The sequence below is a fragment of the Diabrotica virgifera genome, chromosome 3 (genome assembly GCF_917563875.1).
Source record: "Diabrotica virgifera virgifera chromosome 3, PGI_DIABVI_V3a".
Taxonomy (NCBI): Eukaryota; Metazoa; Arthropoda; class Insecta; order Coleoptera; family Chrysomelidae; genus Diabrotica; species Diabrotica virgifera.
Genome location: NC_065445.1, coordinates 100,891,720 through 100,917,878, shown reverse-complemented (window position 1 = coordinate 100,917,878; position 26,159 = coordinate 100,891,720). Strand labels below are relative to the sequence as shown.

Genomic DNA, 26,159 nt, shown 5'->3' with positions numbered 1-26,159 from the left:
TAAAAAAAACTATATAAAACATTTTTATAGCTTATGAATAATTAAACAGATTCGTTTCTTCATAAATATTCTAGTTATAATACAAAAAGAGATATGGTAGGTGAAAAGAGTTTTTTTTTGGTGCTTGGACAAATCAGTGTGTTCAACTTAAAATAACAGAGAAATAGTCGATTTTAGGGTATAAAGCTTATATGCCTTTTGTGGTGATTGAAAAAAACTTTGAAAATGAGCACTGTTAAATGTCGATTACATTTAAACTAAGCGAGATATGGTGCAAAAAATTGATGAATAATGTATTTTTTTAAGGAAGAATGAGAAGTAAATTTAACCCCTTATCCACCAGAATTTAAATGCATCGTTTTCCTTTGAAAATACCTTGTATTATAGTGTTATTTCTATGTTCAAAAAGTTAGACGGGTTTAAAATGAATTTTTTTTGAAAAATTATAGAGCGCATTTTAGATTTTCTTAAAAATCTTTCTTTTTCTTCATGTAACTCGAAAATCATAAAGAGATAAATAGTAATGAAAGAAAAAACAAAGTTATCTAAAAAAACCCTACATTTTAATAATGTCTCTTTCATTCTTATCTCATATCATTTTCGAGTTACATGAAAAAAAGGAAGATTTTAAAAAAATTTTGCGCTCTATAATTAGATTTAATTTTTTTTTAACCAATCAGTTTAAACCCTTCCAACTTTTTGAACATCGAAATAACACTATAATAACAGGTATTTTGGTGGATAAGGGGTTAAATGTACTTCTCATTTTTCCTTAAAATACTTTAGTCATCAATGTTTTTGCACCATATCTCGCTTAGTTTGAATGCAATCGACATTTAACAGTGCTCTTTTTAAAGGTCTTTTCAACCACCACAAAAGATATTAGTAGCATTATATCCCTAAAATCGACCATTTCTCTGTTATTTTAAGTTGAACACACTGATTTGAGCACGCACAAAAAAATCTCTTCACCTACCATATCTCTTTTTGTACGATAACTAGAAGATTTATGAAGAAACCAATTTGTTTAATTTTTCATAAGCTATAAAAATGTTTTATATAGTTTTTTTCGTTAGATGCACAATTTTTAGGGTATTCGCAAAAAACCGTCCGAAAAGGTGACATTTTTCAATGAAAATGGCAAATTTTTAACCACGAATACCTCAAAAACTATTAAGTTTTCAAAAGAAAATTATCGAACAGTTTTTGCTTAAAATTAGGTTCTTTAGCCACTTCCGTGGTTATTTTGACCAAAAAGTTTTCCGCCCCCGAGAAGGGGTGGGAACCACCCCCAAGATAAAAGCGTACATCGGCATAGGGTAGACTTTGAACTAGTAGATAAGTAGAAGCTATTCCCAAAATTTCATTAAAATCCATGCATTAGGATGGAATTCGGAGCCAAATATCCTCACTGATTGCACTAATCATATAATATGCTGTTAACACTAGATATTAACTCATTAACTTGCAAAACCTGAAATCTTTTTTAGGAGGCGTTCAGAAAGACCTGGAATGCTAAATATACATTGCGCAGTCACTTTGATGGTGTAAGAGCTTTAGCTTTCCATCCAACAGAACCACTTTTGATAACAGCTAGTGAAGACCATACTTTAAAATTGTGGAATCTTCAAAAGACGGTTCCAGCAAAGAAGAGTGCGTCATTGGATGTAGAACCACTATATACATTTAGGAGTCATACAGGTAATTTTTAATAAAACTGGTTAATAAAATAAATATGTCATGACCATAACGTGCTGTACCAAGACCTTAGAAGATTAGTAGCTACATACGATGTCACTTTACTTTACATTTACATTACTTTAATTTAAAATCAATGGGAAAATCCCAGTAGCTGGCTGTATACCATAGTTTAAAAACTCATGCAGAAGTAAAAAACTCAAATTTGTAAATTGGTATTATACCAATATACAAATTGGAGTTTTTTACTTCTGTATGAATTACTTTAATTGTTGGGATTTTAAAACTGTCTTTACTTACTTTGTTCTTGGGACTTCGGCAGATCTGCTATATATGAGATTTATGTCAACACCCGATACACCTTTTATGTGGCCCTGATATATCTATAGATCTTATAAGACTGCAACATGGAACCTTCTCGTAGCAACAGTATGTTTTTAAGCTACCTGAAAGTGCTGAAGATTTGTCTGTAGGACTCTGATTGAGGCAGGAGAGACAGGAACAAGGTGGCTAGCAGGTCTATTTAATAGAATTATGGAAGTTGGACAAATGCCAGACGAATGGAGAAGCAGTATACTGGTACCTGTTTACAAAAACAAGGGAGATATACAACAATGTACAAACTACAGGACTATAAAACTGCTTAGTCACACCATGAAAATATGGGAAAGAGTAATTGATACACGGATACGTGAAGAGACTGAAATATCTGAGAATCAATTTGGCTGTATGCAGGGTAGATCAATAACAGATGCAATTTTCATTATAAGGCAGTTGATGGAAAAATACAGGAGTAAAGAAACAAACGCTCATATGGTATTCATTGATCTTGAGTAAGCATATGATAGAGTTCCTCGAGAGATTCTGTGGTGGGCACTCAATAAGAAAGGAGTCCCTGGTGAACATCTAAAGATTGTGAGGGATATGTATGAGGGAGTAACGACTAGTGTTAGGACAGGTGTGGGAGAGACTGATAACTTTCATGTGAAAGTAGGATTGCACCAAGGCTCTGTGCTTAGTCCGTATTTATTCTCATTAGTTTTGGACCAGATAACAGCGAAACTACAGGGTAACATTCCATGATGCTTAATGTATGCTGATGATGTCGTGTTAGTAGGAAATAGTGAAAGAGATTTAGAACAAAAACTGGAACAGTGGAGACAAGCTCTGGAGGAAAAAGGTTTAAAACTTAGTAGGACAAAAACAGAGTATTTGGAATGTTCATTTAAAGATGGAGCTACTACAAATAAAATGGTATCTTTGGATGGTGAAATGATTGTGAAAAGCAATAGTTTTATGTACCTAGGATCGGTATCACAGAGTAATGGAGAAATAGATGGAGATGCCTGCAGTAGAATTAGGGCTGGATGGATGAAGTGGAAAGAAGCGAGTGGTGTGTTGTGTGACAGAAAAATTCCAATGAAGCTGAAGGGAAAATTCTATAAAACAGCCATAAGACCGGCTATGATGTACGGAACTGAATGTTGGGCAGTGAAAAAGAAAGAGGAACAACGAATGCATGTGGCGGAAATGAGAATGCTTAGATGGATGAGTGGAGTGACAAGGAAGGATAAAATCAGAAATGAGTATATTAGGGGAAGTCTAGGTGTGGCACCAATTGATGCCAAAATGAGAGAGCATAGGTTAAGATGGTTTGGTCATGTTCAACGTCGAGACGTTAATCACCCAATACGAAGAATAGCTGAAGTGCAGATTCCTGGAAGGAGTAGGAGAGGAAGACCTGTGGGGAGACGATAAGGCGGGACATGCTGGTAAAGGGGATTAAAATTGATATGACCCAAGATAGAATTGTGTGGAGAAATGCAATTAGGGAAGCCGACCCCGCATAGGGATAAGGCAAAGAGAATGATGATGATCACTAACATTTGTATATTGTGTAATAAGTATTTAATATTAAAAAAAAATTGGAAAAAATCCTTTGTAAAAGGTATAAAATTTTATTAAAATCCCTTTAAAGGGCTACATCAGAACAAAACGTTTTCGATTTTTATAAAAAATCATCATCAGTGTTAGATCTAAAAAAATAAGTATAACCGATTTAATGAATATAAAGTTGGTATTTAAATTTTGACTAAGGTTAGAGCAAGTTGGTTATACTTACAAACTGGATGCTAGCTGAGCCACCAAAGAAAAATATCCGGGTAAAACCCTTTAAATATAACATAGATGCGTTAAAAGTGCATACTTTAATAAAATGCCTTATGATGGCCACATGGCAACTAGGATAATGCCCTAAGGTAATGTATTGAAATTTCCCAACACGTGGGATCCAAATTGGGTTGTTTACATTCCAATGACTTAATGGCAACTAAATGCGAAATGAGTGATGTTTGTTTATTTTTTCAAAGGGTACAGTAAGTAAGGTATGCTTTATTGTCAAAAAATTTTAGCAATTTGTGGACAAAGCTTATACAAAATAAAAAATACAATAAAAAACAAAAAATAGTAAAAAACTACAAACAAAACAAAAACAGAAACAGACACCAAGTAAATGGCGTGAGTTATACTACTTAATATAATTTTACAGTTATTAAGTACACATTAAAAAATTAAAAATTTTGCAAACAATATGTATACAACGTCAGAGCAAAAAGAAGGCAAACGAGGAAAGGGGAAAGGGAAAGTAAATCAAAAGTTCTATGCCGCTGCAAATATGTACACAAGTACTCGCAAGTAATAATCCTACAAGTCAATTTGCTGAATTCAAATCGTTTATAAAAAAGTCATTCACTGTATAAAAAGCTTTCTCCAGCAAATAAGCTTTCAAGGCCTTGCGAAAAGCGGGAAATGCTGCAATAGATTTGATGTTAGATGGCAGGTGATTGTACATTTTTCTCGAATTTTATAGTATAGAGCACTTAACCAGCTCAGACCGTGGGGTTGGCAGATAAAGATTATGATCCACGTTTCTAAGGGGATAGTTATGAGTGGGTCTCTCTGGACCTTCTGATGCATGTTTGCGGATTAAACAAACGGATTCAAAAACAAACAAAGAAGGAAGAGTTAATATCTTAAATTTTTTAAAGAATTCTTGGCAATGATCTCTGCTATTGAGTCTCAGGGAGTAACGAAGAGCTCTCTTTTGTAGTTTAAAAATACGCTCAAATTGAGTCGCACAACACGTACCCCAGAATGGAAGCGCGTACCGAAGATGAGACTCAAAAAGGGCATAATAAACGGTCCTAGATGTTGACAAATTCATTTCCGTAGCAACTGATCTTAGCGCAAAACAAGCAGAACTTAATTTTTTGTGTAAGGCATCAATGTGCAAGTTCCATTTTAGAGACTTATCCACAATAAGCCCTAAGAACTTCACCGATTCAACTACCTCGAGACTGTTGTTATTAAGTACTAAAGGTTGCATCATACTGTTGTAAGGTAGGACTTTGGTTTTAGAAACGTTAAATAACAGGAGATTCGAATCGCACCACGATTTAATGGTGACTAGGTCTGTAGCTATGGTATTGCGAAGATCCATAATATCCGTGTTACTCCAAGTAATACTAGTATCATCTGCAAAGAGACATATTTTACCTTTAATGTTCAGACTAGAGATGTCATTTATGTATATCAGAAACAATATAGGGCCTAGAACTGAACCCTGAGGTACCCCACATTCTAATGGCATGCAAGAAGACGTCTTCGTGTCAACCCTTACAAACTGACTTCTTTTATTAAGATATGATTTAAGCCATTTAAGAGCATTTCCCCTAAATCCAAAGTGCTGTAATTTGTCAGTCAAGATGTTATGGTTTACACAATCGAATGCTTTAGAGAAATCACAGAAAATTGTTGCTGTAGAGTGATGGTTGTTTAGACTGGAGTAAACATGATCGAAAAGGAAGAACATAGCATCATTCGTGCATTTGTCACTCAGGAATCCAAATTGATGTGGAGTAAGCAATTTGTATTTCAACAGAAAAGATAAGATTCTTTTTTTTACCAGACTTTCAATTATCTTCGACAACGTGGGCAGGAGTGCAATAGGGCGATAATTCGAAGCAAGATCTTTATCGCCTCCTTTATGTATAGGAATAATTATCGCTGTCTTAAGGCAGCTTGGAAAAACTCCAGTTTCGAATGACCTGTTTATTAAGGTAGTAAGATGGTTTAAGGTGCAATCAGGTAGAGCAGAAAACATTTTAAGAGTCAGGCCATCAGTCCCAGATGACGATTTATTTTTAATGGCATTTATTGTAGAGCGTAGTTCACCTAATACTATGGGTGTAAAAAAGAAACTATTTACATTCCTATGAGAAAGATATGAAATCGGGTCCTGAGAAGGAGGTATAGTATTTGTTAAATTTTTTGCCACATTTACAAAGTAATTGTTCAGGGTCTCAGTAGAAGTCGGGATTATGGTGGGAGAAGAAGTCTTATCTCTCAGTTCATTTACGATAGACCACGTTTCCTTAGCAACATTACCTGATTTAGCCAGCCTCGCATTGTAATAAATTTCCTTGGCGGCTTTTATGGTAAATTTTCTTGTAAAGCCTAACGTAATCATGGAAGGATATGAAGGATGTACATTTTTGTTAAGTAAAGTTGTTTTGATAAAACGAAAATTTTTTGAGTTATTAGCAGAAAATTGATTAAAAACATTGATTTTTTCGATATAAAACTAACACTTTCGATAGCGAATAAATCGAAAACTATTAATTTTATCAAAAAAAAAATGCATAGAACGTTTTTTGCTTAGAATGAATGTTTTTCCAACTTTTGCGGTCAAAATAAAATAAAAAATTTCCCCCCCGAGATGGGGTGGCAACCACCCCAATGGTATAAGCGCCTTTCGGCCTCATATAGATTTTGATCCTTGGACTATCCACTACTTATTCTCAAATTTTCAAGCAAATCGATCTATTCTGTAAAAATTGCGAGGTTTTGTCCTATTTTAAGCTTCATTACTTGGACTATTTATATATATCTTTTATATATTTTATATATTTATTTATGTTCGTTTTCAATAACAAATGATTTATATACTTTTATTTTAATGTTTGCAGGTCCCGTTCTTTGCTTAGCTATTTCGGGAACTGGAGAGCATTGCTATTCAGGAGGATTAGACGGCACTATAAATTGTTGGAATGTTCCTAATTCCAACATCGATCCATACGATTTGTATGAACCTGATGTTTTGAATTCTACGCTTCATGGTCATTCGGATGCTGTTTGGGGATTAGCGGTTTTAAATTCTAAACAGCAGCTATTGTCTTGTTCTGCCGACAAAACAGTCAAATTGTGGGCGCCGCATTCTAAGGTAAGAATTCTAATTAATACAAATTAATCAGATACAATATTATTACTCATTTTGAAACTTTAAATTGTGTAATTGTCTGAATTAATTTTTGAGCGACATTTGTATACCTCGTTTTTAAACTGGGAGGAGCAATTAAAATTTTCAGTAGTAATTGCACAAGAGCTCTGAAATTATTGAATTTTTCCCTAGTGATACTTTGACAGTTTTAATTTCACGAGCCGAAGGCGAGTGAAATTATGTCCAAAGTGTCACGAGAACAAAAATTCTATATTAATTTCAGAGGTCGAGTGCAATTTGTTGCGATTATTTCATGAATAAAACTGTTCAAAACCAAAATTTTATTGTAATTTATTTATGTACCATTAAACACAGTTTTTATAAATATTTGACGATTGAAAGTCATCACTTTTATAATTTTTAAAACATTAATTGTCATTAATGTCACTGAATGTATTTTTTCGTAGCAACGAATGGCATCTGACGTAATATACTTAACGACGGGAGATTATCAAAAATTATCGATTTAATTCAGATTTCTGTAGCTTTCTATTGGTCAGAATCTCCTATGAATGAAATAATCAAGTTTATTCCACTGAATTATGAAGTATTGACATTTATGAAATTTTGACACTATTGACATTTAAAATTCATATTTTAATTAAGTTATATGGGCGATTTTTTGTGTTTTCTGCCTTATTTCTTTAGTTTTTATATTCTTAGTCTGCATTTATAGCCCGATCAAAGAACAATCTGACCCCAAAAAAAATAAAGGGAGGATGAAAATTTGGGAATAGGTAGTTGAAATTGTCTATTATTATATAAGAAAAAGTTTACAATTCTACATCCCCTCCATTTTACAAAAATGGAGGGGAATTCCCCCTCTCGACGATGAAAAAAAAAAATACATTCAAAATAATACCGGAATTGGATAAAATGACTAATTCTAAAAAACTTTTCTTCTATAGAGTTTTTTCACTAAGTCAATACTTTTCGAGTTATTTGCGAGTGAATATGTTCATGTTTAACAAAATAAAACATGTTTTTGGGCGGTTTTTCTGAGATAACTCAAAAAGTAAGTATTTTAGCGAAAAAATATTCTTATCAAAAATGTAGCCCATAAAAAATTGAAAAACATGGTGTATACATGAGGTCTGTAGACCCAGTAGAAGCAGAGTTGCAGCTCATGAAAAGTAGGTTCTTCACATTGAAATATTCGATTTGGAATTTGACGAAGAACCTACATTTCATTAGCTGCAACTCTGCTTCTACTGGGTCTGTAGACCTCACGCATACACCATTTTTTTTTTCAATTTTTTATAAGCTATATTTTTACTAAGAATATTTTTTTCGCTAAAATACTTACTTTTTTGAGTTATCTCCGAAAAACCGTCCAAAAACATTTTTTTTTTTGGTTAAAAATGAGAACACATTCACTCGCAAATAACTCGAAAAGTATTGACTTAGTAGAAAAACTCTATAGAACAAAAGTTACTTAGAATTAGTCATTTTATCCAATTCCGGACTTATTTTGAACGTATATTTTTTCATCCCCGAGAAAAAATTTTTCACCCCGTATTTTCCAATGGAGGGGATGTAGAATTGTAAACTTTTTCTTATATAATAGACAATTTCAACTACCTATTCCCAAATTTTCATCCTTCAGTTTATTTTTTGGAGGTTTTCGTAAAATTTTGCGTTCCCTGATCGGGCTAATATATAAAAAACTGATATTTTTAGAACTCTTTAGCGACATATTAGTGTTATTTGTCTTATAAGCTGTCTTAATTGTCTTACTGATTACTGGATTACCGTTGAAGGCCGACATCGTCAACCAAAGAAAGAAGATGAATCTGGTGATTTTTCTACTGACATTGTTGTGAATCTGTCTTTTGAGTTTACTTCTCCTATACACTGTTTTTAAACTAGGAGGAGCAAACTCAAAAGATAAATTCACACCCAATAATCAGCCCTATTCTGTAACTTTTAACAAATCGAATAGAAATGACCAAGTCGAATCGTAATTACCCAAAATCGGAATGTTTGATAGCTATCGCGTAATTTTCGTGTTTGGATTGGCATTCTGTAACTCACATCGTAAACAGGTTAAATCGAAATCGGCAATTTCGATTTCACGCGATCAAGAGGGGGTGGCAACCCCGCATTGTCAAGCTAAATTAGTGTTCTGTGACCTGCTTGTAACTGGCCCTGGATTCCGTGCACTGTAGATATCTACAGCCGCCTTCTATCGATGTCATTTGTCATGAAAATATTTGAATTTTTAGCTTTAATTGAATTATTTTCTAGTTTTGCTAGGTTATACGCTGTGAGCTTCGCTGGTGTCGCTCCTGGCGGATTACTAATCAACTTTCACTGGTAATTTTTAAATTTATTATTTAATTGTTATCGCTTAATAATTACAACGCAAAAAAGTAATTAAATTATAATCGATTTTTTCAAGATTTTGCTAATCATTTTGACGTTCTATTGATAAAATATGAATTTCGTACTTCGGATACTTTCACAATTATCGTGTAGATGGCGGTAAGATTAATATATTAATTTATAATTAGTTATTACGGAACATTAAAAAAACTTAAATTCAGTATTTAAAACGTATTGTATATTTAAGGTAAAAATATATAACACCGCTTTGACAAACTAATACTTTTTATAATTAATGTTTTTAATTTTAATTTTAAATTAATCACTTTGACATTTACGTCAAATTTCCAGTAATCGTTTACAGACTTGTCACTACTGGCGCTCGCGAATTTGTAAATATCCCTTCTACGTACGAGCTCACAGCGTATACTCTAATTGATGCTGAAGTGACACTTAGTAAAACAAGAAAATATTTGAATTAAAACTAAAAATTCAAATATTTTCATGACAATTGCCATCGACAGAAAGCGACTGTAGATATCTACAATGCACGGAATCTAGGCCCTGGTTCTAAATTTGAAATACGACACCGTTGCCATATCTTTAATTTTTCATACTATCACATTATATAGAGTTGCATTTTTAAAAATAGTTTTGAAATAACAAAAAAGAAAAGTTTTGAAAAGTAAACAATAAAATATTAGTGTAAATACTGGACAAAAAAACGTCAAAAGATGATAAATGGTTTTAAATCAAAGTTAATTAAAATTGTTATAAAAAGGAACATAAACTGCTAAATAAAAAAGATAAATGAAGATAAAATGTAGGTATGATATAAAATATTACTAATAATATACAATCTTAAGATTTGATTCCAGCTAAAATAACTGATAAACAACTTTTCCCAAAAACAGCGTCTTTTCTATAATTATTTACTTTTCTATAAGCGTTGATTGATGCAAATACAAGTAAACTGGTATGATATAGTTATCAATCAACGCTATAAGTCTATCTTTATATTTTAAACTTTCTTGTACGATCTATTCTTGTACATTATGCCATTGACTGAAATTGTACAAAAAATAAACAAAAAAAGTTTGGCAACACTGTGACTGGCAAACATTCAGCTGATTCAGCAATCAGATGCCAAATAGGTTGAGTGCATACTCGTACAACATGTCTCAATTAAATATACACTTCCCTAAGTAAATACCACCACAGACTAAAAATTAAGCAGATACAAAAGGTAAAAATACTATAAATAATGATAAATAAGTAGTAATAAATTATTTTTAGTAGATATAAAATATAAACGTCAAAACAAAATACAATGCGCTTGCGTCAAACACAATTCTGATATCGAAATCTAATTTCGACAGGGTAAATGGTGTCGAAGTAATTTCTCTTCACTATTCCGATTGTAGGGAGTTATGGAATACCGATTTTGACTATTTCTATTCGACTTGGCCACTTCTATTCGATTTTCCTGACTTCTATCATCGAAATGAGTTACAGAATAGGCATGAATGTCACTAGAAAAATCACCAGAAAGGAATAACGCAGAAAACCCAAAAAATCGCCGATATACCTAAATTAACGTATGAAATGCCAATAGGTAGTGTCAAAATTTCACAACAGTGGAGTAAACTTGCCTGAGGTTGGACCAATTACAAACAAGCATTACGGCGCGGTAAATTTAAATTACTCCTAGTTTAGAAACAAGGTATAGTTTAAAAACAGGGCATAGAACTGTTGTTATATTATCCAAATTCTACCGATTGTATTATTGCAATAAACACCAGGTTTTTCACCAAATATAGTTAAAGAAAGTTTTGTTTTTTGCACAAACGTAGAAAGAATATAAAATTTAATTCTTAAAGTTTTGTTTTTTGCACAAACGTAGAAAGAATATAAATTTAATCCTTAATCTTAATTCTTATTTTTTTTTGTAGCAACAATTGTTGTCAACCTTTATTTCGGATATAGACGGCATTCCTTCAAGTGTTGCTTTTGTTAGGGACGAACCCAATCGAATTGTGGCATCTTATTCTAGTTTAAACTGTGTCATATTTGATACGGAAACCGGAAAACCTGTAACTCGTTTAGAATCCACTGCCCCTGATGGTAAGTAGACAAGCTGCTTATGTACATTAAACATAGCTACCAAGTAAAATTTAAAAAGTATCATTCACCCTTTTACATATAAGAATTTCGAATTATATTAGCTCCAAAGGTAAACGAGAACTTAAAATTATATAAGAATTGTTACAAATACGAACATAACAAAAACGGAAATACGCCGATAAATATATCGAAATAACGTAGAAGCAAGCATTACAAAAATAAACGAAGAAGAAATTAGTCCAGTCGGGTTAGACGAATAACAGGCCTAACCTTGCATTAGGAGCTGCCCCAAATTTTATTTTTCTAATCTTTAGTTGGGGGGGGGGCAATAGTAGTGTAAAATTAAAATCTCGACTGAATTCCACCGTTGCGTTAGCCGCCATCTTGATTTTAAACGAGAACCGTTTTTGCTCAGTATCTCAGCCATTTTCAACTTTTCGACAAAAAGTATAGGAACAGGAAGTTGTTTAAAATGTGATTTTCTATAATTTATATTATTACAATTTTTTCGTGTGGTCGATATTTTCCGAGTTATGGCGGAAAATAGTGACAGTAAGAGCATAATTATTGAATTATTTCGTTTATTATTAGTTTTACTACAATAATGTACCTATAGAAAAATAGAGAAAATTTAATCCTACACAATTTTGATCTCTCTCATTTATTGCTAAAATTAATATTTAAGGTAGTATGTATGCGGTAATGGCGCGAGCGTCAAACCTGATTGATTTTATAGAATTGTTTTTGTTCAATATCTACGCCATTTTCAAAATTGTTCCAAGTATGATTTCCTACAATTTCTTTTTAACAATTTTTTTCATGCGGTTGATATTTTCCGACTTAAGTGTATAGATAATTATTGAATTGAATCTTGTTTCCGAGCTGCCTCAAATTTTATAATTCTATCCTTTAGGGGAGATCAATAGTAGTGTAAATTTAAAATCTCGACTGAATTCCGCGGTTGCATTTACCGCCATATTGATTTTAAAGGAGAACCGTGGTTGCTTAATATCTCAGCCATTTTCAACTTTTCGATAAAAACAGTAGTACCTAACTAAAATTGTTGGAAATGCAATTTCCTACAATTTCTTTTGCACAATTTTTTTATGCGATCAATATTTCCCGAGTTAAGGGGGAAAGTAGTGGAAGCGGAGGGGAAGCATAATTATTGAATTGTCTCATTTATTATTAAGTTTACGACATAATTGTATGTAAACAAAAATAAAGAGAATTATATTATATACAATTTTTGAAACTTCCAATGAAACACCAACCAAACAAAGTACAAAGAACATAAAAGACATAATTAATAACTAATATGCATTATATTCACTTAATTTTATTAACTATTGCGGGTTTTATTGGTTGAATTTGTCTGTCGATATTTTAAGTTTCATGTCAACTAATATATTTTTATATTTCATTTTAACTTTTGGAGCCTGTTGGGGGAATCTCCCCATTCCCCCCTCGTAGACCCGAAACTGGTTTTCTCGAAAAATTGTAGTAAATCGTAATTGCAATAATTTCAGTCCTTACACTTTTTGTCGAAAAGTTGAAAATGGCGGGATATTGAACAAAAACAATTGCCATAAAATCAATCAGGTCTTACACTCGCACTTTTACCTCACAAGAACTACCTTAAATATTTATTTTATCAAAAAAATGAAAGAAATCAAAATTATACAAAATTTAATTTTCTTCATTTTTGTATAGGTACATATTTGTTGTAAAACTAATAATAAACGAGATAATTTAATAATTCAATAATTATCCCTTCAACTGTCACTATTTTCCCCATAACTTGGAAAATATCGACCACACGAAAAACTACAGTAAGCGAAATTAAAGAAAATCGCCTGATCAATCTCAGTTTGTACACTTTTTGTCGAAAAGTTGAAAATGGCGGAGATATTGAGCAAAAACGATTCTCGTTTAAAATCAAGATGGCGGCTAACGCAACGGTGGCATTCAGTCGAGATTTTAGATTTACACTACTATTGACTCCCCTAAAGATTAGAAAAATAAAATTTGGGACAGCTCGTAATGCAAGGTCAAATGCTATCCCGACTGGGCTAAATATGTTTAGAATAACTAAACAACATATTTGGAAAACATCAACAACAACATTTTCTGGCATTTTTTTAGTTCATGTTACAAATTTACTATCAGTTTAAGAATATGTATACATATATGTAACGATTAAAATAATTCGTACTGAAAATGATCACAAACTAGTAGTAGCGAAAATACGAATGATCAAGTCAATATTCGGCAATAACCCATATCACAATACATCACAAACATACCAGTTGATAACCTACAAGATGACTCAACAACGTACTTACAGTTGAGTCCGCGAGTCTTTACCCGTGCGTCATCATTTAAAGTATACGAAATAAGTCGGAAATTTACTAAACGCAACGGCAAATGGATATTATTCCGATCACGGGTTATTATAAAATTTGACGTTATCAAATAAATATAATGTCAAATTTAAGTTTTGCTTTAAAATTTTGGTGCATAATTACAGCTACATTTGAAGTAGCTTAATAAATTATTTTATTATCATTGATTAATAAATAAATAAACAATTTATAAAAAAATTCAATAACATTTTCTTTTTGTTATTTTATTCACTTTGGCGGAACCTTAAACACAAGCATGCAACTGTGTCAACAATGAGGTTAGCTTTGTATGTTGTCAAAATTTATCGTAAAATAACAAACTTATTACAAAATTTCTAACTCCAATATAAAATTAGTCGTCAAACAACTGTTTGTATACTATAAAAAACTTCAAAATGCAAAAATTCGACAAAATAACAGCAAAAAATTCAACAAACTGACAGCCACAAAAGTAAACAAAACCAAAACGTCAGAAATTGTACTTAAAATATGTGAAGACATCCCCAATCGTCTTTCTTTGTATCTATCTCTTTTCAATACACTGAGTCTAAATCGTTCATAAAAATAACATGTGTTTTTACTTAATAACAGGCGGCTTTTTGTCATTAATTTCATGCGTGGAAGAGAATGATGCTAAATAAAAAGTATGTGTTTTATCTCACCAGGTATTAATGACGCACGAGTAAAGACTCGCGGACTCAACTGTATATGAAAGGTTACTAACATAAGCAATTAATAGCAATTGAATCGCTAAAGAAGATGAAGTAGAGGAGAGCTGGTTAAAAATGAATATTATAAACGCTACAACAGAATCTCTCGGTTAAAAGTAAATTGGAATAAGAAATTCCACAACATAATACCATGGTTCTGTAAGGAGGTAAATGAAAAATGCAAAGAAAAAACACATCTAGAATACATGAATAAGACACCACCTTCTGATTGACAGACAACTGATGGACAATCCAGATTAAGCATAGTGGAAGTGGAGGAAGCACAAAACAAAATTAAAGAACAGAGCAGGCATGGACGAAATAACAAACGAACTATTAAAATAACGGGAAACAATGATGACAGATCATTTAGAGCACAGCTCATAAAAAAAAGATTACAATATAACCATTGTTTAAAAAAGCATAGTTGGTCAACGCAATGAATAAATTTGTTTGATTCTAATTGAGACAATAACCAGATGTCATCACCATTTCTGTCCGGGTCGCAACGTCACGCGTAGCTACGATAAATCTAAAATGCATAGACACCAAGTTGGATACGACCCTATCCATAACACACCAACTCGCATACATATTAAGAAAAATAAATATATATTCTACTATAGTATTTTTACTACAAAAGCAAGATTACGTAGGTCAAAATTTTTGACGTATGAGCACTGTCAAAACATTAGAATATGAAAAACTTATACAGAAGTAAAAACTTCAAATTGTATTCTGGTATAAAATTGTTTATTTAAAAACTATCTAAAAGTCATCCACATGGATTGCAAAACGTTTTCGTTCTAATCAGAACATCTTCAGTGCATTCCGCAAAGTAGTTGGAACTAGCACACCAATGAAGGTGGTAACTTCATAATATATGGCTTACATTATAAATTTTAATAAAATATTGTGACTACTAGTCGATGTTAAAAGATTAAATTATGTATGTGCCTAAAGAGCAACATGCTTCCTTGCTCGAAAAAAACTAGGTACTTGCCATTTCAATTAGCACAGACCTATATCTATTATTATTGGAATTTTCCCATTGATTTTATTAGAATGTGACTTTTCATCATGGCCACGTTTATGTGATTACTTGTCAGAGATATTTTTCTTTGTTTTTGTTTACTATAAAAATAATATCTATAATTATTTATTCTAATTAATGATGTCAGTTGGTTTTCATTACTTGCTGAAATATATTAATTAGCAACAATATTATCATAGTGTAGGTATAATCATTAAAATATATTACTTCACAGCTCACAGCATAAATTGACCCCAACCAGCAACACTGAACTGTCATTTGCGTTTGAATGTATGAGTAGTGTACGAATGTCTAAAATATTTAACTAAAATTATTATTTATTGGAATATTGAACTTAAATAATTGTTTTAGAAAATTTATATTATTGATAATAATAATTGTTTTTGGTTATTTAATTATTATAATTCTAAAATTCTTAATGTAATCGCGATTACGTTTTTTTATTAAAATACTATGTGGACGCTTATACAAGATCGGGCAGTTCCGTGTTGGTGTCGTATTTTAGCTGTGCTACACAAATTTCAATTCTAGAGTTGATGTTATGGAATATCAATATTGTCGTTAACAATAACAAATATTTTGGCATATTATGATTAATATATTTCGGCAATTGATGAAATCCGATTGACATCATTAATTAGAATATAGAATTATAGATATTATTTTTATAGTAAACAAAAACAAAGAAAAATATCTGACAGGTAATGACATTAACGTGGCCATGATGAAAAGTCACATTCTAATGTTCTGACAGTGCTTTTACGTCAGAAATTTTGACCTACGTAATCTTGCTTTTGTAGTAAAAATACTATAGTGGAAATCGTACATACTATGCTATAGTATTTTTACTACAAAAGGAAGATTACGTAGGTCAAAATTTCTGACATAAAAGCATGTTAATGTCATTACTTGTCAGATATGTTTCTTTTGCCCGATTTCACCAAAGATACCTAAACAGTTGCCTTATTAAGTAATTCTTATCGATAGGAACTTCTTAAGTCAATACTTAGAAACAATCGCATTTCACAACTAAAAGAACTGCTTATCTAGGAAATGCTTTCCTAGGTATTACCTACGGTGTGTTTGAACTATTTTTGATAAATAAAAAGAAGAATAAGATGACATTTTCTTACTTTTTCATTATTTGTCATTATTGTTTGTTTGCCAATTTGGTTTTATTCAGTTTTGTACTATTATAGTTATTTTGTATGTTATTTGTATGTACAGTGAAATTGAGGAAAATAAAAGAGTTGTAAATTTCACATATGACGAAAAATTGAAGTTGGTTGAATTGTCATTAACGAAATAATTTTAAAATAAATAATATGTTGAAAATTGCTTTTTATTATTAATTTTTTAATGACACACTTTTAGTTATAATCATGAATGGGTTTTTGAAACACAACACTAGTTTGTTAGGTAGTAGGTAGACTACATAATTTTGTCAATAGACCTGTAAAAAACTCCAAAGGATTTTCTATATTTTCCAACACATATTATATTAATAATATAAAAGAAAATACAAAATTTCAACTAATATACTAATTACAGAATAACAGCAAAATTAAAGTAAGAAGCAAATTATTGACAAACGTCACAAGTACATTAGTCAAAATTGTAAAAATATAACCTGACTGTCAACGATAAGTAATACCTAAAGTTTAGGGAGATCGAAATCCGTATCCTAACGTAAGGTAATGCTTAAGCGGTTTAGGCAATTCGTATCCTATGGTGAAATCCGTTTTAGAGGTAGGAAGTGCCTAAACCCACTTAGGTAATTCTTAAATATTTAGGTATCGTTGGTGAAATCGGGCATTTGTTTTTGTTTACTATAAAAATAATATCTATATTAATGATGTCAATCGGATTTCATCAATTGCCGAAATATATTTTAATCATATGCTAAAATATTTGTTAATGTTAATTAAAATAATGATATTCCATAACATCAACTCCAGAATTGAAATTTGTGTAGCACAGCTAAAATACGACACCAACACGGAACTGTCCGATCTTGTATAAGCTTCCACATGGTATTTTAATAAAAAAAAAACGTAATCGCGATTACATTGAGAATTATATTAATTAAATAACCAAAAACATTTATTATTATCAATAATATAAATTTTCTAAACAATTATTTAAGTTTAATATTCTAAAAAATGATAATTTTAGTTAAATATTTTAGACATTCGTACAATACTCATACATTTAAACGCAAATGACAGTTCAGTGTTGCTGGTTGCGGTCAATTATGCTGTGAGCTGTGAAATAATCTATTTTAATGATTATACCTACACTATGATAATACTGTTGCTAATTAATATATTTCGGCAAGTAATGAAAACCAATTGACATCAATAATTAGAATAAATAATTATAGATATTATTTTTATAGTAAACAAAACCAAAGAAAAATATTTCTGACAAGTAATGACATAAATGTGGCCATGATGAAAAGTCACATTATAATGTTTTGACAGTGCTCATACGTCAAAAATTTTGACCTACGTAATCTTGCTTTTGTAGTAAAAATACTATATTCTACTATACATTATGTATAAATTGAATTAATTAGGGGAGTGCAATTAGAACGAAAACATGCATTGTTTCGGAAAAATTCAAACAAGCTTATATTTTTCTAAAACTTTTTTTGTTAGTTTATATACATGTTAAAGTAAAAATTTCTACTTGCAGATTTGGCCGCAAATTGTTTATTAATTGTTTAAACAATAACAATTGTTTTGTATAAATAATTTTAAAAATATCGTTAAATTCATCATTTTACTTTGATCAAAAATATGTTTCTATTTTGTTTTTGATTATGCTGAATCCGAATATGGCATTGCAATTTGAAAATTCTTATACAGAAGCTCTTATACAGTATGTCTGCGTAGCTAGGAACCACATGGAAAACTTTTTTATTATCAATTTTACGAAAAAAAAATATTCTTCATAAAATGCTCTGGACAGTCAAAAATCTAAAACTCGACCATCAGATATCAAATTTTATCAATTTTATACGAGTTATGTCAAAAATATGAATTTCGTTAAAGAGTAAAGTACCTTTATATTCCAGAATATCAAAAAATGCTATTATGAAAAGTTGTTTGAAATTAAAAACTATGTTTAAATATACAATTACATCATTCTAATCGAAAAAAAATTTTCAATTTTTTCTCAAGTTACGTAAACTTATCATCATTTTATTACAATTATAACTATTTTATTATCACTTTTACGAAAAAAAGTTATTCTTCATAAAATGCTCTCCCTGGTCTAAAATCTAAGATACAACCATCAGCTATCAAACTTTTTAAATTTTATACGAGGTATGTAAAAAATATGAATTTTTCTGAAGAGTTAAGTGCCTTTATTATTCACAATATTTTAATTAGAAGGATGTAATTAAACACTAAAGGACCTAGGAATGGATCTGGTTGCAGGCAGTGAAGAAGAACCGGAAATAAATAGAAGGCTTGTGCTGGCAAATAAAGCATATTTCGCGATGGGCCACATATTCAAATCGCGAGACGTACACCGGAAAACAAAACTCCGGGTATATAAAACAATAATCAGGCCCATAGTAAGTTATGGCTGCGAAACATGGGTGGTGACACAGAAATCTGCCAATGCATTAGATGTGTTTGAAAGAAAAGTATTACGTAGGATACTGGGCCCAATAAGGGAAAATAACAACTGGCGAATTAGGTATAATAGAGAAATATACGAGCAATATAGCGAACCAACTCTAGCACAACACACTAAACTGCAGAGATTACGGTGGGCAGGGCACATGGTCCGCATGCATGAGAATATAATCCCCAGAAAATTGCTGAATGCAAGAATGCAGGGAAGAAGACCGGTTGGAAGACCTAAAAAGAGATGGGAAGACGAAGTCGATGAGGATGCCAGGAACTTCCTGGGAACGCGTTCATGGAAAAGAACAGCGGTAAATCGAAATGATTGGAGAAGCTTATTGAAGGAGGCCAAGGCTCGATTTGGGCTGTAGTGCCATTGGATGGATGGAATTAAACACTAAAACAAATTTTTTAATTCCAAACAACTTTTCTTAATAACAATTTTCGATATTGTGAAATGTAACGGTACTTTACTCTTGAGTGAAATTCATATTTTTTGACATACCTCGTATAAAATTAATTAAATTTGATATTTGATAATTGAATCTTAGATTATATATGATGCAGAGTATTTTATAAAGAATAACTTTTTTTCGTAAAACTGATAATAAAAAAGTTATCAATAGGTTCCAAGTTACGCAGACATACTGTATAAGAGTTATAAAAAAGAATATAAGAGCATAAGTCTTATATAAGAGTACGAAAAAAATTTTTTGCTTAACATTTATTATCGTTGAAGCTTATTATTAAATGTATTTTAGTTAAGTTTTACAGAAAAAAGTTTTGATCACTTTGTATAAACATTTTTGTAGCTGGTAATTTTCGGTTTTTGTATTACATTTTTGTTATCTTTCTTAATTTTCTCAAAAAGGAATAGTCTATTTCATTTCTAAAGTAAAATAATTTAGTGCATTTTGATGATTACATCCTAAGCTTTAATAAAGCATTTATAAAACTGTAATAGATCTGTTCAAACTTGAGTAATACCGTCTTAAAGTGGTGGTAATTCTATAAAACTATGCAGATTTCAAAAATTACATTTTTTGAGACATATCATTTGAATTAAATTTTTTTGAATGAAACATCATTTAGTAAGATGCTTGAAAGGTAAGTTGTGCAAAATTGATAGTGTTATAAGAAAAATTGTATTAGTTACACATTTTTAAATAATTTTTAAACAAAATTAATGTAAGGCTCACTTTCCGCCCCCACCGTACTTATACCCATACATTTTATTTTTTTTTTATTATAACCATAAGATAGCTTAATCATTCTTCTTTCATGTTCAATTTGTAAAATTTCATTGATCCATTAGTTAAAGAATTACATTAAAATAACTCAACCGTGCACTTCGCCGTACCCTAGTTTACAGTGCGCCCATTTTTGTGAAAAGGGTGACTTTAACGTTATAAATAAAAAATTATAGAAGATACAGATTTAATTTTAGAAAATTCTGTATATGAGGTTTTTTTTGTAAAATTTTCTGAATTTTTCAATGGTCAAGTCATTTTTTTTTCTAAAATTTATATTTTTGGAGTTATTTAAAAAACATATAATTTTGTAGTTCATTTTTAATAAAAAATGAAGCACCCACTTCTCGAGTAGAACTTTTTGATATGTTGTTTATCAAACATTTCTTAATGAAATTGCAAAAAGTTCTATCTTGTTTGATTTTTCCGAAGTGAAAATCTATATGCACTCCCCTAAATGATGTCATGCTAATATACATTATACATATTATGTATCGCCGCCGCCTACGAAAAACGAAAAGTATAACTCCGAAAAATACGGTGAAGAGTATAACTTTCAATGAACGCCGCGAAAAATATTATTTTCGATATGATTGTGAAAATTATAATCCCTAATAAAGTGTTAGCGAAAAAAATTATTTTTTGAGGAGTATCAGCAAAAAACATCATTTCTGTTTGTTGGTCCACGATAATTATAGTTACTAAAATGTTCTCCTTGAAAATAATTATTCTTCGATCTTGAAAAAAATTATTTCTAATTCTGTATTCATGCAGATTATAACTCATAATAATGCGCGGTGAAAAGTATGAACCTGAATTAATGAGAGCGAAACATATTTTTTCTGGTCTATACTCTCGAAGACCATAACTTCTAATATGGTGCGGTGAAAAGAAAAAGTTCACAATAATAACCTGTAAATAGAATTATTTCTGATTATATTTCCACGAAAATTAATATTACTAAAAATTTCTCGGCCAAAATAATTACTCTTAGACGAATGACAGCAAAAAAAAATCATTTCTATTTCTATGTTTGCGAAGATTATGAATCCTAATAATGCTCGGCGAAAAGAATAATCCTAACGCGACGGCGAAGACATAAGCTTTGGCATCGTACGGAAATGTAACTTTGTCAATTCACATCAGAAACAACTCAACTTATCACCAATCGATGTAATTTTTCGAGTAGATCCATCAGATGTGTATGTAAATGTATGTGTGTGTATGTAATCATAATATTATAATATCCGAAATGGCTGTACAAAATTTAATCTACAAAAGCTTATTATAAAGATTTTTAGAGTGATGAAATGATGTACATGCAAAAAAAATTTGGTGTTGCCGAATAATTAAATATTTTTAATGTAAATCTCCAAGGAGTTATTTTTTCGCAAGAACAGAAACGTAAATAATTATATTCGTGGTTATCTATTAAGAACTAGATGTTTTCGTCATAAATATTTTGTGAGTTATGTTCTTCGTGGATATACATATAAAAATAATTATTTTTTCTTGTTCCTGTCTAAAAATAATTCTTTTCGTATATTTTTAAATCTATAATCTTCTTGGGCACGTAAATAGCAATAATTTTTTTCGCCGCTATCTGGTAATTGTTTTCCCCACATTTTGGAAATTATAGTATTCGCCGGTACATTAACAAAATTATTTTTTTTTGTAGTCACTTATTGAAAAATGATTCCTTCGCTGTAGATCTTCCAGGAATAATTTTTTTCGCGAGAACAGAAAAGGAAATAATTGTATTCGTCGGCATCTATTATGAACTAAATCTTTTCGTCATAAATATTTTGGGAGTTATAATCTTCGCGGACACGCATATAAAAAAAAATTTATCGCCAACACTTATCAGAGTTACTATTTTCACTGAAAATGTATTAGGAATCACATTACTTATAGGTACCAGCGGTATAACGTATATTAGCATGACGTGTTGGTGTGTTATGAATAGGGTCGTATCCAACTTGGTGTCTATGCATTTTGGATGTATCTTAGTTACGCGTGACATTGTTACCCTGACAGAAATGGTGGTGACATCTGCTGACTGTCTCAATTAGAATCAAACAAATTTGTTCATTGCGTTGACCAATTATTCTTTTTTAAATAATGATATAATGAAGTATCTAAAGAATGAAAAATCCTGTTGTAAAATGTGACTAAAACGAACCGGAAAACTATAGTGAAATCAATCTATTAAACACCACACTGAAACTAACGACACAAATTTTAACCAATAATAAACGGAAAATATTACTTGAAGATGGACAGCAAGGCTTCCAAAACGATAGATGTTCTTAAAAAAATAAAATGAAGGTTAGAATAGACAACTGACAGAGGGGTTAAGGCAGGGAGGGTATAAAACAGGGAAGCCCCTTATTCTTTTCTTTCCAGTAATTGATAGAGTCCGTTTCTTCCGAACGGTTCAATTTTTTGTCACTGTTTCAACTTGTTTATTGCTTTCAATAATTATTAAATGACAATAAAACGGTAAATTCATTCATTCTTTTTATAATTAGGTGTAAATAGCCGTGCTAGACAAATAAACAAGGTTGTTTGTCATCCAACACTACCTCTAACCATCACTGCTCATGAGGACACACACATTCGATTTTGGGATAACCATACTGGAAAAATGGTGCATTCAATGGTTGCCCATTTGGACGCTGTTACCAGTTTAGCTGTAGATCCAAACGGACTTTATATACTTTCAGGTAATTTTTTATACATAATATATCGAAAATAAAGTGATTAATAGGTGACTTGAATACTCTAAAACTCTGATAGTTTGCAATTTGTATACAATTATAAATTAAGAATCTTTATTTTATTTTATAAATTAAGAGTCTTATCCAACATTATAATCACATTACAAAGGCATATTGCATGGGAGAGATTTGGACAAAAATTATAGGGAAAACCAAAAACTCTTCTATGGCGCATTAAAACAACTCAGACAAAAGAAGGAGCACACGATGCCAAATATAAAAGACAAGAATGGAAACGTATTAACAGAAGAAAAACAAATAATGGAAATATGGAGCATTTCAAAGAGCTAACTCATGCAGACACGGACAACATATGGGAGATTGGGAGATACAAGAAAGGAATGAAGAAGAACAAGTGGAATCTATAACAAGAGAGGAATTAGAGAAAGCAATAGAAAGAGTAACATTGGGCAAAGCACCAGACAAGGATCATATCACCCCGGAAATGATAAAATTCATGGGGACAGAGGGAATGGATATCATGAAAGAACTAATAATGATATCATAAATAGAGCAGAATTACCAAAGGACTGGAAGAAAGACATTATATTACCAATACACAAAAAGGGAGACAAGAGAAACTTTAATAATTACCTAGGTATCACCATATCAAGTATCCCTGTGAAGGTATTCACAAGAATAATAGAGACAAGAATAAAAGCTCAAATAGAAAAAACTATGGAAGACACACAGTGTGGATTCAGGAAGGACAGAAGCACGCAAGACCTAATATTCACATTAAGACAAGTAAGTGAGAAGGTAATCAAGAAGAATAGAAGCACATATGCGCTTCATTGACCTGGAAAAGGCGTTTGACAGAATCCGAAGAAAGGACGTATGGAAGACACTAAAAGAAAGGGGAGTGGACAGACACATAATAGAAGTAATAAAGGATATGTACAAAAATAATACAAATACAGTAAGAACCAATAACGAGGAATCCAGAGAATTTACTACAAGTCAAGGCATCGAACAGGGATGCGTGCTGAGTCCACTACTATTCTCAGTGGTACTGGATGAAGCGATAAAGAAAGCCAAGATAAGAATGAGAAAACTAACATTAGGATACTGGCAAATGAAGCGGACTCAACTATCGGAGCTACTATTTGCAGACGACATGGTATTGATAGCAGAAAACAGAGAAGACTTGCAGAACAATCTTGAAATCCTAGAAGAAGAACTATCAAACATATATGTTCGGATTGTCATCTGCCAAAGTATTCAGATCTGCCGTAAACAAACTCAGAATAGCCATGTTAATTACTCTAGCTCATTGGTTTATTTTACATTTTTCATTAACTATTGGGACCGTGCAAGTTCGGCAAAGCGACCTCTATTTCTACGCTCTGTACTTTTATTCGCACTTTTAATTATATTGGCCAATTATATTAGTCCTGGTTGCTGGATAATTGTCAAGACCATAGTCCAAAAAAATAATAAGAAGAAAAAAATAAGATGCAGGTTATGTTTAGCAAACGTAAACAATTGTATGTAGTAAATAAAATCCGTTATTAAAATGCAGTACTGCAAGCAAAATACAATTAATTAAATTTACCTTTATATAATAATTGCATATCATATCAATATTGTGGAGCAATATATAATTTTTCTGAGTCAATGACAGAAGGTATGAAATATACGTCAATTTGACAATTTCAATTGACAATATGAATTATTTAAGATAGTTGCAATATTTCTCCGCGACTCGCGCACGGTCGTTTCTCGTTTCCCTTTCCAAGTACTTGCACACCGCGAATACAAATCATCGGGACTCATATAAGTAGATCTGCTATATACATAAGCTTTTCGCCAATACATATGGTAGGGGAGCCCAAGCGGAGATTTTTGCAGTTACTCAAGTGCGTCACCTGTAAATACCTCTGTATATACCATACCCTGTAAATGTACCTCTGCCATATATTGGCTCTTAATACAGGGGAGTTCGTTAAGGGGGGCCCGAAAAAAAAATCTATCCTTAGAAAAACTCGAAATTGTCCGATTAAGATAAAATAAGTTAAGTACATACAAAAGAGGGTATATTTCAAAAATCTGACGATTTGAGTGGGGCGTAAGGAAATGGGTTAATCACAAAATTTCACAAAAAAAAACTATCACAAAATCTGTCGAATGATACTAAACACGAACCCCCACGGGAATGGGTGGGGGTAAATTTAACATTTTATATACGAACCCCGCCATATTTCGCGAAATGAACATCAGATCGAAAAACTGCTATATACATGTATTTACATAATATTTTTGAAAAATCTATCGAATGGCACTAAACACGACCCCCACAGAGGTGGTGTGGGGGGTTACTTTAAAATATTAACCTTTAACTACACGCGCTGACGTATTTTGTACGCCAGATATAAGAATTCGACTGCAAATTTATTTAAAAATTTCATTTTTGACCTTGTTTATCTCTCTAACCTATCACAGGAATGTGCTTTACAATTTGGTTTTAGTTTCGTTATAATTGGCGTTCTGGGAAGATCGTAATTTACAGTTTATTATTTGCTGTTTCCAGTGGTGGACCATATACGCCCCGATTATAGTAATATAAGTAGTAATATAAGCATTGTTATTTATAGTATCATGAATATAAGTACATAATTCAATTCTTTTTTAGTCATTATGGCATAAAATATATTTTTCTTTATAAACAATACTTTTTCTCCTGTAAAAAATCACATTTTAAAAATTTTTTTATTAGTAATTTTATTTATCATGGAATCCAGTTATTCCATGATTCCAGTTATAAATCCCAATTGGCTTACTGAGAAGGAACTCCAAGTATTCACTAATGCCGAATAAGGTTTATATCAAACAAC

General features: G+C 31.4%; 1 protein-coding gene across 2 annotated transcripts in view; it reads left to right on the top strand.

Moving 5' to 3' along the window:
* The window catches only part of LOC114341240 (striatin-3), a 124,244-nt gene that overhangs the window by 82,250 nt on the left and 15,835 nt on the right, over positions 1 to 26,159 (top strand). For both annotated transcript variants that reach the window (XM_028292040.2, XM_028292039.2), the window contains exons 7-10: positions 1,491 to 1,701; positions 6,726 to 6,979; positions 11,314 to 11,485; positions 23,077 to 23,271. In XM_028292040.2, the coding sequence (XP_028147841.1) occupies positions 1,491 to 1,701; positions 6,726 to 6,979; positions 11,314 to 11,485; positions 23,077 to 23,271 (832 nt within the window). The remainder of the gene's footprint in view (positions 1 to 1,490; positions 1,702 to 6,725; positions 6,980 to 11,313; positions 11,486 to 23,076; positions 23,272 to 26,159) is intronic.